Here is a 12,953-nt window from a genome sequence, read left to right as displayed (position 1 = left end):
TTATGGTTTATCACAGGATATTGAATATAGTTCCCTGTGTTGTTTATCCATTCTATATATAATAGTTTGTATTTGCTAACCCCACAAACTCCCAATCCATCCCTGCCTCCCCCTCCATCCCCCTTGGCAACCACAAGTCTGTCTATATGATCTCTCTTGAATCCAATATCATAGATTACTAATAGTCTAATTTGTAGTATTTTGTCCCATGGATGAGGGACTATATAAATCTATTTCTAATCTATAGTAGCTGTGATGTCCTGTACATTTAATACATTGTGACTTTGAATTGTAATTTGAAATGTGAGAAACAGGGATGATTCCCTAACAAGCTTTGTCTAGCCACATCATCTCCTGCCATTTTAACCTTTTAGAGGCGGTAAAAAAAGAAGGGAATGTTGAAAATATAAAATAAGGGAAGAAGAAAAGAGGTAGTGAAAAGGAAGCACAGAAACTAGATTAAATCTAGAATACTCTGTGTCCTGTTTACCAATCCCACCTCATGCACTATGTAAAATCAGGTCTATACTTCTGTTGTCCTTGTCATGTATTAACGAAATCTTTTTTTTAAATAGGTGATATGTGGGGGAGATTTTGGACAAATCTGTACCCTTTGACAGTCCCCTTTGGAGAGAGACCGAGCATAGATGTTACCAAAGAAATGCAGAACCAGGTAGGAAGAAGACACCTTGAAAACCAAATCTAAATCCTCAACGTCACTTCTTTTTATGCCATCCTTCTCTTCTTGTCTTATGAAAACATGTAAATGAGAAGATTTTCAAGCTAATTTAAATTTATTTCTTATGTAGCTGTCTTTTCATGGAAAAGTAGTTTACAATGTCAGTGACATCAAGTACCTTCAATAAGTATGGTATTGATCTTGCTGAGAGATATTCAAAGTAGAGATGACCTGAGTTTTCCATTAAGCAATAAGACGTGGAATTATCAACTGGTTGCCATAACTCTTTCTAAAGTTAGTCATTGCGATGGATCTAGAGTCTGTTATACAGAGTGAAGTAAGTCAGAAAGAGAAAAACAAATACGGTAAGCTAACACATATATATGGAATCTAAAAAGAAAAATGGTTCTGAGGAACCTAGGGGCAGGACAGGAATAAAGATGTAGACGTAGAGAATAGGCTTGCAGACGTGGGGAGGGGGAAGGGTAAGCTGGGACGAAGTGAGAGAGTGGCGTGGACATGTATACACTACCAAATGTAAAATAGATAGCTAGTGGGAAGCAGCCGCATAGCACAGGGAGATCAGCTCGGTGCTTTGTGTCCACCTAGAGGGGTGGGATAGGGAGGGTGGGAGGGAGGGAGGCACAAGAGGGAGGGGATATGGGGATATAGGTATACGTATAGCTGATTCACTTTGTTATACAGCAGAAACGAATTCAACATTGTAAAGCAATTATACTCCAATAAAGATGTGAAAAAAATATAAAGTTAGTCATTGCTAAGTAGTCAGTAATCTCTGTGAATAGTAAAAAAAGGATATCTTTAGAAGATTTTTGCATATTAAAAATCATTATTGTTAAAAATATTACAAGAGTCTAAAATAGTTTTTAAATAAACTTCTTTTACCATCTTGGTATAATTGTTTAAATTCTCTATGTTCCCTCCCATTGATTAAATAATATTATAGTTATAATTGTGTATTTTTCTTTATTCAGCTAATAGCCTACATTTCTGGGTAGGATCCATAATCATACCTCTACTGGCTGTGTAAAATTTCTTCAGATGGTTGCACCATGGTTTGCTATTTACGCACTGCTTGTTAACAGTTTTAAATCTGTAAGCAGCAATGCAATGAACATCTTCACCTACGTAACATACTCCTGGGAAAAGTCCATAGCAGAATGAAAACGTGAAGCTGCAAGGGCCCCTAAACTCCTGCAGCCGTTGTAGCCCCACTTCACAGTTGAGCAGCAGCAGAGGCCCATCTTTATGTAGCTCCATAGCCTGTCTACGGTGTTTTCACACCCACCATCTCTCCTAATGTTATGTTTACGACAGACCTATGGGACTGCCAGGACAGGTATTGTGATAGTTCCATGTTGTAGGTGAGGAAGCTGAGGCTTGGGTAAATGATTTGTTCAAAGTCACAAAGGCAGTCAGTGACAACTAAGGTTGGAACTGAGAACTCCTAATATTTCCAGCCTGGTTTTCTATCCATTCATTCTTCATTCAGCAGATGTTAACTGTGCTTGCCAGTCTACACTGTTTTAGTATATGTTCATTCTCCTTAAGAATGCCATACTCACCAATAGCAATATTGACTGACATTAAGCCTTTAAAGGTCAAAGAAAATATCCATAGTGTCTGTTATATCCAGTTGCATATCCCCAAGGCTGACATAGGAGCAAAAACAAACTTGACTGGTCTTTAAGATGAAAGGAAGTTTTCTGTGTCACTAAAAAGTGATTCATTAAATATCTGCCAATTATACAAACTTAGTTTGACTGATATGGGCCTTATGTCCAAAGAAGTCTTGGTCAGCTCCAGAGACACTGGTTCCCAGAAGAGTTTGCTGAATCGCAGACACCTTCTGCTGCCCCTCTCCAGTTCTAGAACATTCTGAAAGTTTAGATTCCCATACAGACTATGAAGCCAAGGGCCCCCCCACCCATCGGCTGCTGGGTCACATGTGGGCCTTTTTGGTTCCAAAATCACACAGCTTCATGTCTGCTTTATTGTTTGTGTCTTCTAATGAGCCTAATGCCAGGGCCTTGCCCATTGAAGGAGATCAATCAAGGGATGTTGTCTTGAGTTGAACAGTTTTTAGCAAAGAGAAGGTCATTATCGTTTGTGTTTATACTTAGAACATAAAGAATAAAGACAAAAAACTTCACACATGATCTCACCCCGTCTACTGTTAACATTTTAATGTATTTTCTCATTAAGATTATACCATATAAGTGGTTTATATATTTTACTTTTTCACTATTAAATTATTAAAAATATCAATAAAAATTCTTTATAAATCTAATTTATTTAGATTTTCCATTCCACAAAGGCATCATTATTTATTTAACCATTCTGGTGGTTGTTTCCACTTTTCCCTCTATTAAAACTCATTTTAGGGCTTCCCTGGTGGCGCAGTCGTTGAGAGTCCACCTGCCGATGCAGGGGACACGGGTTCGTGCCCCAGTCCGGGAAGATCCCACATGCCGCGGAGCGGCTGGGCCCGTGAGCCATGACCGCTGAGCCTGCGCGTCCAGAGCCTGTGCTCTGCAACAGGAGAGGCCACAACAGTGAGAGGCCCGCGTACTGCAAAAAAAAAAAAAAAAAAAAAATCATTTTACACATTATACACCTTAAATTTACACAATATATCAAATTCTTTCAATTGAAAAATAATAATAATCATTTTAAACGTAATTCTTCGACCTAATTTCTAAGAATTTCCTAGGTTAGTTCCCTAGAGACAGGATTACTGAGACAAAGAGTATAAATGCTGTGAAAGCTGTCCATGCATGTTGCCAAATTGCCTTCCAGAACAGTTATGCCTTTGTACATATCCAACAGAAAGAATGCCGTGATTTTAATGCTAGAATTAAATGCTGGGGTTTTTTTTGTTTTTTTTTCTTCCAGTCCTGGGATGCAAAGAGGATATTCAAGGAGGCTGAGAAGTTCTTTGTGTCTATTGGCCTTCCTAATATGACTCAAGAATTCTGGGATAACTCCATGCTAACTGAGCCACGCGATGGCCGGAAAGTGGTCTGCCACCCCACAGCATGGGACCTGGGGAAGGGTGACTTCAGGTAGTGAGGCTGATGTGTACACAGCTGATACTAAAATGGGAGACAATGGAGGGATGAGGATGAATTTGGATTCCTTCTCTGCTTCTCTGAGCACAGAAGAGATGAATGAATTCTCCTTGAACGAAGGCTGGGAGTCCATGAGAGCACATCTGGGCTTTCCAAGGAAAAGGGGATTGTCAGCAGGCCCTAACTTGAACCTTTAGACAGTTTGCCTCATCTGAGATGATATGCACCCATTAGAGTTGCATGGTCATGGGTATGGTGGTGCCCCCATTAGGAAAGGGTTGGTGCAAGATTTATGGAAGATGGATATGTGAGTCAGGCATTGATCCCCACCTCCGTTTCCCTCTTCTGAGTGAGCTAGGACAGGTGAATAGATAAGCTGATATGTGTCATTAAGAGAAACACAGAGAACACTCCATGGGAATTGGAAGATAAGTGACCACACCTGGAATAGGGGTTTGGCTCAGACCGGGTTCTTCAGGTGGCATTTGAGTTGGGCTTGGAAGATAAGAAGGGTTTGGACAGACAGAGCTGGGAGGGACATGGGGCTGGGAGAATAGCAGTATCAGATGCAGAGAGGCAGGACCAGAGTTGTGTACTGGAGTCAGCAGGTTAGGCTAGAATAAAGGGCGTGTGAAGGAGGGTGTGTGTGAAATGGCGGAATGAGCACAGGCTTTCTAATCCCAGCTGTGTCACTTAATGAATAGGCAACCTTGGGCAAGGTATTTAACCTTCTTGGGTTTCAGTTTCTTTATCTATAAAGTGGAATCGTAATTCCCAGTTGGCAGGTTTGTGAGTGTCTTAGGTTGGGTTCCCTGGCTTGAGATGGAGATTCTTGTACACGTGTTTCACTGAGGGAGAGCTTGCAGGCAAAGGGGAGTGAAGGAAGCAGGATGGGGCAGGGGAAAGAGTTAAGTAAGGAGGTGGTCTCTGCTAGAGACTTGGCCTCAGCCTGATCCCACGGGGCTCTCTGGAGCATGATTTGTACCACAGAGTTGGTCACATCTTGAGACAAGAGGACTGGCCCTTTGTACCCCATATTACTCAGTCATTGGCTGTGGACTGCCCCAGAGTATGGGGCCACATAACCTCCTGGTTGAGGCACCTCCCATTTAGCCAAAAACATTAAAGAAGGAAGCAGCTGTTGGCCAACAGCCAGGACTCAGACAACTGGGAGATGGGTGGATCTTTCTGGTAAAGCAGATCTAGGCAGGGCCCCAGCCGCATGCGCTAGAGTAGGGGTTGGCAATCCTTTCCTATAAAAGGTCAGATAGTAAATAGTTTCTTTAGGCTTTGCAGGTCTCTGTTGCAACTACTCACCTCTGCCCTTGTGGCATGAAAGCAGCCATAGATAATACAGAAACAAGTGGTTAGGGCTGTGTCCCAGTAAAGCCTGATCTATCACAACAGGTAGCCAGATGCAGGCCATAGCTCACTGACTCCAGTGCTAGGGTGAAGTTGAAAAATGAGTAAGTGTATGTAAGCTTCCTAGCACAGGATCTTACACACAGTAGATATTAACTATATAATAGCTATTCTTATAATTGTGCCAAAAGAGTATAGAGAAAAACCAAGTTAGAGAAGGAGGTCATATTGGGGTGTATAAAGGAGGTTGAGTTTATTCCTGAGCAGCGGGAGTCCTTAAAGGGTATTCATCAGGGGGATGACATGGTGCTCAGAGTGGTGGGAAGACTACTGAACCTACTGAAATATGACCCCTACACTCACCTGCATGAAACTGCTCTTGCCAAGTTGAAGAGGACCTGCACCTAACTGCCAAATGCCAGCCTTATACCATTGGGCCACAACAGCATGGGGCCGTGTTGAGGAGTTGTCTTTGAAGTGCTCTTGTTCACTGGTGTCTGCATCGTCATTCCTTCTGGACTTCTTTGACTTCTCTCTCTGTCTCCTTTTCCTCTCTCCACCCTGTACCTCCTGGGACCTCCTGGGGCTTTGTCCTTGGCTCTCTTTTCTTGCCATCCTACACAGCTTCATGGGCCATCACATCCACTCCCTGACTTACATGCTAAGGATTCCCAAATACCAATTTCTGTCCCTTCCTCCTCCTACTACTATGTCCTGGCTGTGTCCTGAATGCCACATTCTTTTCTCAAGCCATCCTCATTGAGCGCTTCTAGGAATGTCAGTCTCTTGTCCCTCCCTGCCATTTGCCTGGCAAACCCCTGCATGTTGATCAAGGTCCAGCTTGCTCATTGCATCCTGAGTTATGCCCTTCCTGGGGGCTTCCAGAAGACTATGCCTCCATGTACTCATTGTTGTGCCCAAGGCCATGTCTGCTGATCACTTGTAGAGTACTTGCCTCAGAGTTTTTGTAGTAGACGACTCTGTTTATCTTCCTTTCTGTTAGTCTGTGATCAGGAGGACAAGATTCAGCCCTGCCCTTCACTTTATATTGAGCACCTAGTACAGTTTCTAGGACGTACAAGATAGGTCCTCAAGAATCATTGGCAAATAAGTCTTGGAAAGGTGATCCATGCTATGGAAATCCCATATAACTCCATTGTGATGATTAAATGAAATTCAATGAGATCCATTTTAATCTTGCCCATTTTTGTTCAGGATCAAAATGTGCACAAAGGTGACGATGGATGACTTCCTGACAGCCCATCACGAGATGGGGCACATCCAGTATGACATGGCGTATGCCACACAGCCCTACCTGCTCAGAAATGGAGCTAATGAAGGTTTCCATGAAGCTGTTGGGGAAATCATGTCACTTTCTGCAGCTACACCTCACTATCTGAAAGCCCTTGGTCTTCTGCCCCCTGATTTTTATGAAGACAGAGGTATGGACATGTTTTCATGGCCTGTTTTGGGTATTCTTTAGTCTGACATGGGCAAAGGTATTTATTGTCATGCATAGGATATATTTAATTTTTGCCATGTAAAATATAAGTTATTTATGGGTAACTGGAAATTGCTACTGGTTAAAAAACATTTTAAGTATATAGTATAATATGCCAGCTTCTGGTTTTGTATCTTTGAAAAGGGCATAAGAGAGGTAACTAAGTGAATGGTCTTGGGACTCTAAGAACCATCTAACAGAAGCTTTTTAAAAAGATGCTAAAACAGGCCCATAGAACTGAAATGGCTTATCCAAGGTTACCCAGCTAATTAGTGTCAGAGTTCTGACTGAATCCCCTGGTTCTAGGTAAAAACCAAAACAGTGGAGCTGGAACAGATTCTAAAAACCATTTTGCAGAGGAAGCAAACTGAAGACATGAGAGGGAAAATAATTAACCCAAGGTCAAGAAGCAACATGGCAGAACCGGAAGCAGAGCCCTAATCTATAACTTTTCCCATAATATTATGCAAAGCAAAGTGTAACTTGAAATTTGGGAGTTCTTAAGGAACAGGTGGTGGAATATCAAGATTGGAGGAGACTGAAACGTTTTGTTCATGTGGCTGAAGCATGAATTTGCCCCGTAACATCCCCTCAGATTCAGGCCATCGTTCAGCATCTTTGCCCGAGGCAGCCTGTTTCTCTTTGGATGGGTTGGACTTGATGGAACACAACAAATATTCACGAGATCCAGATTTTTCTGTGAGGATTCTTTCTTGTAAAAGGAGGACACTTAGAGCCAAATATGTTCTTCTTTCCTATGTATTTCTCTCCCCTCATTTTAGCAATTTGGGACATAAACTTCAGCTCTGCCTACTAGTACATTTAGTCGATGAGGTCAAGGTCATGAGCTCCATCCTTGTGTGGGCAATTCACTTTGCCTCGACTTCTGGCTCCAGACCTTGACGATCTCACAAGGACCTGGGAGTAGGTCAGTGTAAAGCCATCATCATGTCTGAAAATTTTACTGTGAGCACAGACCCAGTGGGTAATAGACAAGTAGCAGCATCCTCCCATGAAGGGAGCAACAGAGGAAAGGGGGTTCACAGTAACCACACCTCTTTCCTAATTTTAAAGTATCATTCTCAAGTCAATTAACAGACCATTATTAGTTTTATCATTTTTTAATATTCCTTGACAGCAGTCAAAGATGGTTGAATCACTAAGACAGTACTAGGCATGGTTAAACCACTGATTTGAAAATCTCCTGCTTCTTTCCTTGACTCTGGCCCTGATCTGTGAATGATGCTAAACAAAATAAGGTCCTTCATTCCTTCTCTCTCTCTCTCTCCTTCTCCCTCTCTTCCTTTCTTCTTCCAAAAATATTTATTGAGCACTTACTATGTGTAAAGCATTTTAAAAGACACTAAATATATTGGTGTGCCAAGTAGGTAATATCCCTCTGCTTACATTCCAGTGAGCTTCATTTACGCACTAGATATGAACTCCACTGCCTTTTTACATCACTAATAAAGGATAAATGAAATAACATAATTTGTTAAAGCATTTTAAACTCAGATAAGGAAGATGTCAGTAAATTTAAAGTACATTGTACATCTGATCATCCAGTGGATGGTTTCCTCTAGGGAGGCTCGTTTTTGTTGTTTTTTCCCCTCCCTGGTTTACTGGCTTTTGGCCACATCTATTTAATATTTGTTTATTTAGCAAAGACTCACAGAGGACATCATGTAGCAGACACCAGGCTAGGTATACAGTCTTGAATGAGAATTGGCAGTCACTGCCTTCATGGAGCTTGCAACAATAAACAGTGTGGGGCTTCCCTGGTGGCACAGTGGTTGGGAATCCGCCTGCCAGTGCAGAGGACATGGGTTCGAGCCCTGGTCCGGGAGGGTCCCACATGCCGCAGAGCAACGAAGCCCATGTACCACAACTACTGAGCCTGCACTCTAGAGCCCATGAGCCACAACTACTGGAGGCTGTGAGCCACAACTACTGAAGCCTGCGTGCCTAGAGCCCGTGCTCCACGGCAAAGAGAAGCCACCGCGATGAGGAGCCCGCGCACCGCAATGAAGAGTAGCCCCCACTCACTGCAACTAGAGAAAGCCCGCGTGCAACAAAGAAGAGCCAACGCAGCCAAAAATAAATAAATAAATAAATAAACCAAAAAAGATAAACAGTATGACTAGGAAAGTAGATAAAATACCCCTAATTAGCTCTGATAAGAAGTACTTAAGGAAGGCAACTGAAACTAATAAAGAAAAAGGATTAGGGGTTCCTTGTAGATTTATTTAACCTGATCTATCCAAGGCTTCACCCTACTCCAAATCCCTCAGCTGAGAAAACGAATATATACATATTATTATGTCCACTGTCAATATTTCTCATGTGATCATCCTTATAGTAAGTATATCTTGAGGTTAGGAAATTAATCTAATACAAAACGTCCGCTGTCACCCTCATCTTAATGTTTATCCTTTCCCATTTTATTTTCAGTAACAGAAATAAACTTCCTGCTCAAACAAGCACTTACTATTGTTGGAACTCTACCGTTTACCTACATGTTAGAAAAGTGGAGGTGGATGGTCTTTAAGGGTGAAATACCCAAAGAGCAGTGGATGCAAAAGTGGTGGGAGATGAAGTAAGTCAATGAATATGCAATCAGTAAAATGTTTCCTCATGAGTTTGCTGTTTATTTAAAAGCATTTGGTTGGCCTGTGTCCACACGCTCACATACACACACAGACATCATATACTTAGTACCAGTATCTGTATTTTATTGCCTGAGGGCTTCCTCTGGTCACTAGGACCCTCCTATGGAGAAAAGACTGAGGAACTATGTGTGATGGGAATTGGTGGATAAGTACTTCAGCTCCCTCGCCCTCAGCGGGGAGAATTCTGAGGTGAGTGCTCTACGTGGGATCCTAGAGTTCCTCAGTGGGAATAGGCTCCAGTTACCCACTGTGGTGACTTGCTTGATAACACACCTTTTGGGGGCTGCTTTCCTTTTCCTGTCTCACTTCCTCACTCCTTTGCCTGTGTTTCCTGGGATCACGTCCCAGGGCCTGGTCTCAGGGTCTGTTTGGGTGAGAACCCACCTAAGACAACTAGCACTGGAGTTCTCAGAGAATTCTTCCTAGTCAGAGTAACTGGGATTTCAGTGGCTAAATCTTGAAATCTAGTGATGTGGGGCTAAATATGTGAAAATGAGAGAGAAGTGTATTCAGGCTAGGGAAATGCCATCACATACCACACACACACACACACACACACACACACACACACACCCACATGAACTGCCTCCTTTTTATTTTTTAAGTCTCCATTTGGGAGCTTTCTCAGATAATGTTTCCTTGGCTCTGCCCCACCCCCCAGCAGGGTCAAGTGACATAATTTCTCATGCTCTATCTTAAGTATTGAGGCACCCATTAAACTGTGATATTATTTCGGAAGTGATCAATTTATTCATTTTTATTTTTGCTTTTGTCCATTCTTTGAAACAAAAATATTTACCCCACATTTTAGGTAAAGCACTGGGGAATCCGATGCTGATCATTTCTGATGTTCTCCTCGACTTCAAAGAACTTGTAGTCTATGGAGGAATGCAGGAAATGAAACCACTGCAACGTGTTGGGTTGTGATGGGAGAATGTGGGCATCCATGAGCATCCAAGGGGGGATCCAAAACCCTGGCTGATAGGTCAGATGAGGAGAGGCATCCAAACAGCTTTGAGAAAGATGTGGGATTTAACCAGGGGTATGTAGAGGAGAAGGGAGAGAATTCCAAGCTAGTGAGAGCCTGCTGCATTTGGGCAGCAGAGGGCGATTCCTTTCAATAGTTTCAGCGCTACCTCATTCATCACCGTATCCCAAGTGCCTTGCACAGTGCCTGGCACATGCAAGTATGAAATAAATGATGAAAGTATTACAGAAGAAGATGGAAGGAAGGAAGTTAGGAAAGAAGGAATGAATGAATGAACGAAGGAAGGAAGGAAAAAAAGAAAGAAAGCTTCTCCTCACCATCTATTAGTCAGACTCCTGTCAATTATTTTTCTTTATTTTTCCTCTCTGTGGTGAAGATCTACCATTATAACATTCAGCCCCATATCCGTAAGTTGAAGTCAGTGCCACTCTTCTGCCAAGATTCTCTCTGGTGACATAAACCCTCCTTGGGAGGGAGGAGGCAGCATCTGTAGTAGCTCTTGCTAGCATTTGAGTATTACTGAAATTATGTCTATCATGATCCCACAATCAGAAAGGACGGATGTATTCACTTTAAACAATGCCAAATACATGGTTTTCCTACCTTTTTTTTTTCTGATCAAATTAATTTTTGATCCCTTTTAGTTTATTTCCAAAGGTACATGGAATCAGACCCTTAAAATGATTCATTAATGCATTAATTACTCTATGCATTCAGCGAATCCACATGAAGTCTTTTCTTAGCATTGGCCATCGTGTCTGGCACTGGAACTGTAAAGATGACCAAAACACAGCCCCGCCCGCTAGGGCAAGTCTCCAGGGCAAGAAGGAGCTGTATGTGAATAATTATAAAACGGAGAGAGAAATGGCAAAGGAGGCAGAGCTAGAGAAGGCCAAGGGAGCTGGAGGGTTCCCTGTGCTGGCAGGTGGTTGGGATCAGGGGCAGGCCTCACAGAGGAGGGGACGTTTGAGCTAGCCTTGAAGAATCAGTGAGATTTCAATTTTAGAAAATTCCGCCTACGAGGAGCCCATAAAATGTAGTGCCGGAGAGGAATTATTAGGACTTTCACTGTATGTTTTTGGCCACGCAATGCACTTTGGTAAATTAGTATTTTGAAGGTACAGCTATTTTCCAATGCTGTAGACTGGCTGAATCTAAAAAAATAAAGAGATGGCTACAAGATGCACTTTATTCTGTAATTCTTTACACTGTTTCAATTTCACCTGACAACTAATTTCAGTAGAAACGCCATTGGCTGATGACACTGCACTAATGACACCATCCATACTTTCTCACGATGAGTGACCCAGAGCTAACGTATCTTCTTTTTTCCCCAAAGGCGAGAGATAGTCGGGGTGGTGGAGCCTCTGCCCCATGATGAAACATACTGTGACCCCGCGTGTCTGTTCCATGTTGCTGAAGATTACTCATTCATCCGGTAAATGACAGTTTTCTTCTATTTCACTTCTAGGATTTGTGGACAGAGTGACAACTCTAATTGCTTTTTCTATCTCCGTTCACCTTCCCCTTAGATCCTCAAAATAGATGATCAGTTTCAATTCGATTTAATTGAGTTAAATAGAACTGACATGAGATCTTTTCTCCCACCGTCAGGGAATTTATAGTATCCTTGGGAGAAATAGAAATATATTTTTGTTTGTCTTCTTGTTACTAACAGAGTGCAGGGTGATTGTAATAGAGTATTTTTATTTATTTATGTATTTATTTTGAGTGACTAATATGGGGTTTTTTTTTAATTTTTGAATTTTATTTTATTTTTTTATACAGCAGGTTCTTATTAGTCACCCATTTTATACACATCAATTTTGTTTATCTTCTCAAAGAACCAGCTTTTAGGTTTATTGATCTTTGCTATTGTTTTTTTTGTTTCTATTTCATTTATTTCTGCTCTGATCTTTATGATTTCTTTCCTTCTGCTAACTTTGGGGGTTTTTGGTTCTTCTTTCTCTAATTGCTTTAGGTGTAAGTTTAGGTTGTTTGAGATTTTTCTTGTTTCTTGGGGTAGGCTTGTATAGCTATAAACTTCCTTTTTAGAACTGCTTTTGCTGCATCCCATAGGTTTTGGGTCATTGTGTTTTCATCGTCATTTGTCCCTAGGTATTTTTTGATTTCTTCAGTGATCTCTTGGTTATTTAGTAACGTATTGTTTAGCCTCCATGTGTTTGTGTTTTTTACGTTTTTTTCCCTTTAATTCATTTCTAATCTCATAGCGTTGTGGTCAGAAAAGATGCTTGATATGATTTCAATTTTCTTAAATTTACTGAGGCTTGATTTGTGACCCAAGATGTGATGTATCCTGGAGAATGTTCCGTGCACACTTGAGAAGAAAGTGTAATCTGCTGTTTTTGGATGGAATGTCCTATAAATATCAATTAAATCTATCTGGTCTATGGTGTCATTTAAAGCTTGTGTTTCCTTATTAATTTTCTGTCTGGATGATCTGTCCATTGGTGTAAGTGAGGTGTTAAAGTCTCCCACTATTATTGCGTTACTGTCGATTTCCTCTTTTATAGCTGTTAGCAGTTGCCTTATGTATTGAGGTGCTCCTGTGTTGGGTGCATATATATTTATAATTGTTATATCTTCTTCTTGGATTGATCCCTTGATCATCAATGTAATGTCCTTCCTTGTGTCTTGTAAC

At 41.5% G+C, this 12,953-nt stretch overlaps 1 protein-coding gene across 1 annotated transcript in view; it reads left to right on the top strand.

Moving 5' to 3' along the window:
• The window catches only part of ACE2 (angiotensin converting enzyme 2), a 48,725-nt gene that overhangs the window by 21,612 nt on the left and 14,160 nt on the right, over positions 1–12,953 (top strand). The window contains 5 exon segments of the mRNA XM_065900367.1: positions 470–673; positions 3,596–3,765; positions 6,349–6,575; positions 9,086–9,230; positions 11,631–11,729. Coding sequence (XP_065756439.1) covers positions 470–673; positions 3,596–3,765; positions 6,349–6,575; positions 9,086–9,230; positions 11,631–11,729 — 845 coding nt within the window.

This window comes from Phocoena phocoena, chromosome X (assembly GCF_963924675.1).
Source record: "Phocoena phocoena chromosome X, mPhoPho1.1, whole genome shotgun sequence".
Lineage (NCBI taxonomy): Eukaryota > Metazoa > Chordata > Mammalia > Artiodactyla > Phocoenidae > Phocoena > Phocoena phocoena.
Note: the sequence above shows the minus strand (reverse complement) of the source record. Positions and strands in the feature narration are given on the sequence as shown.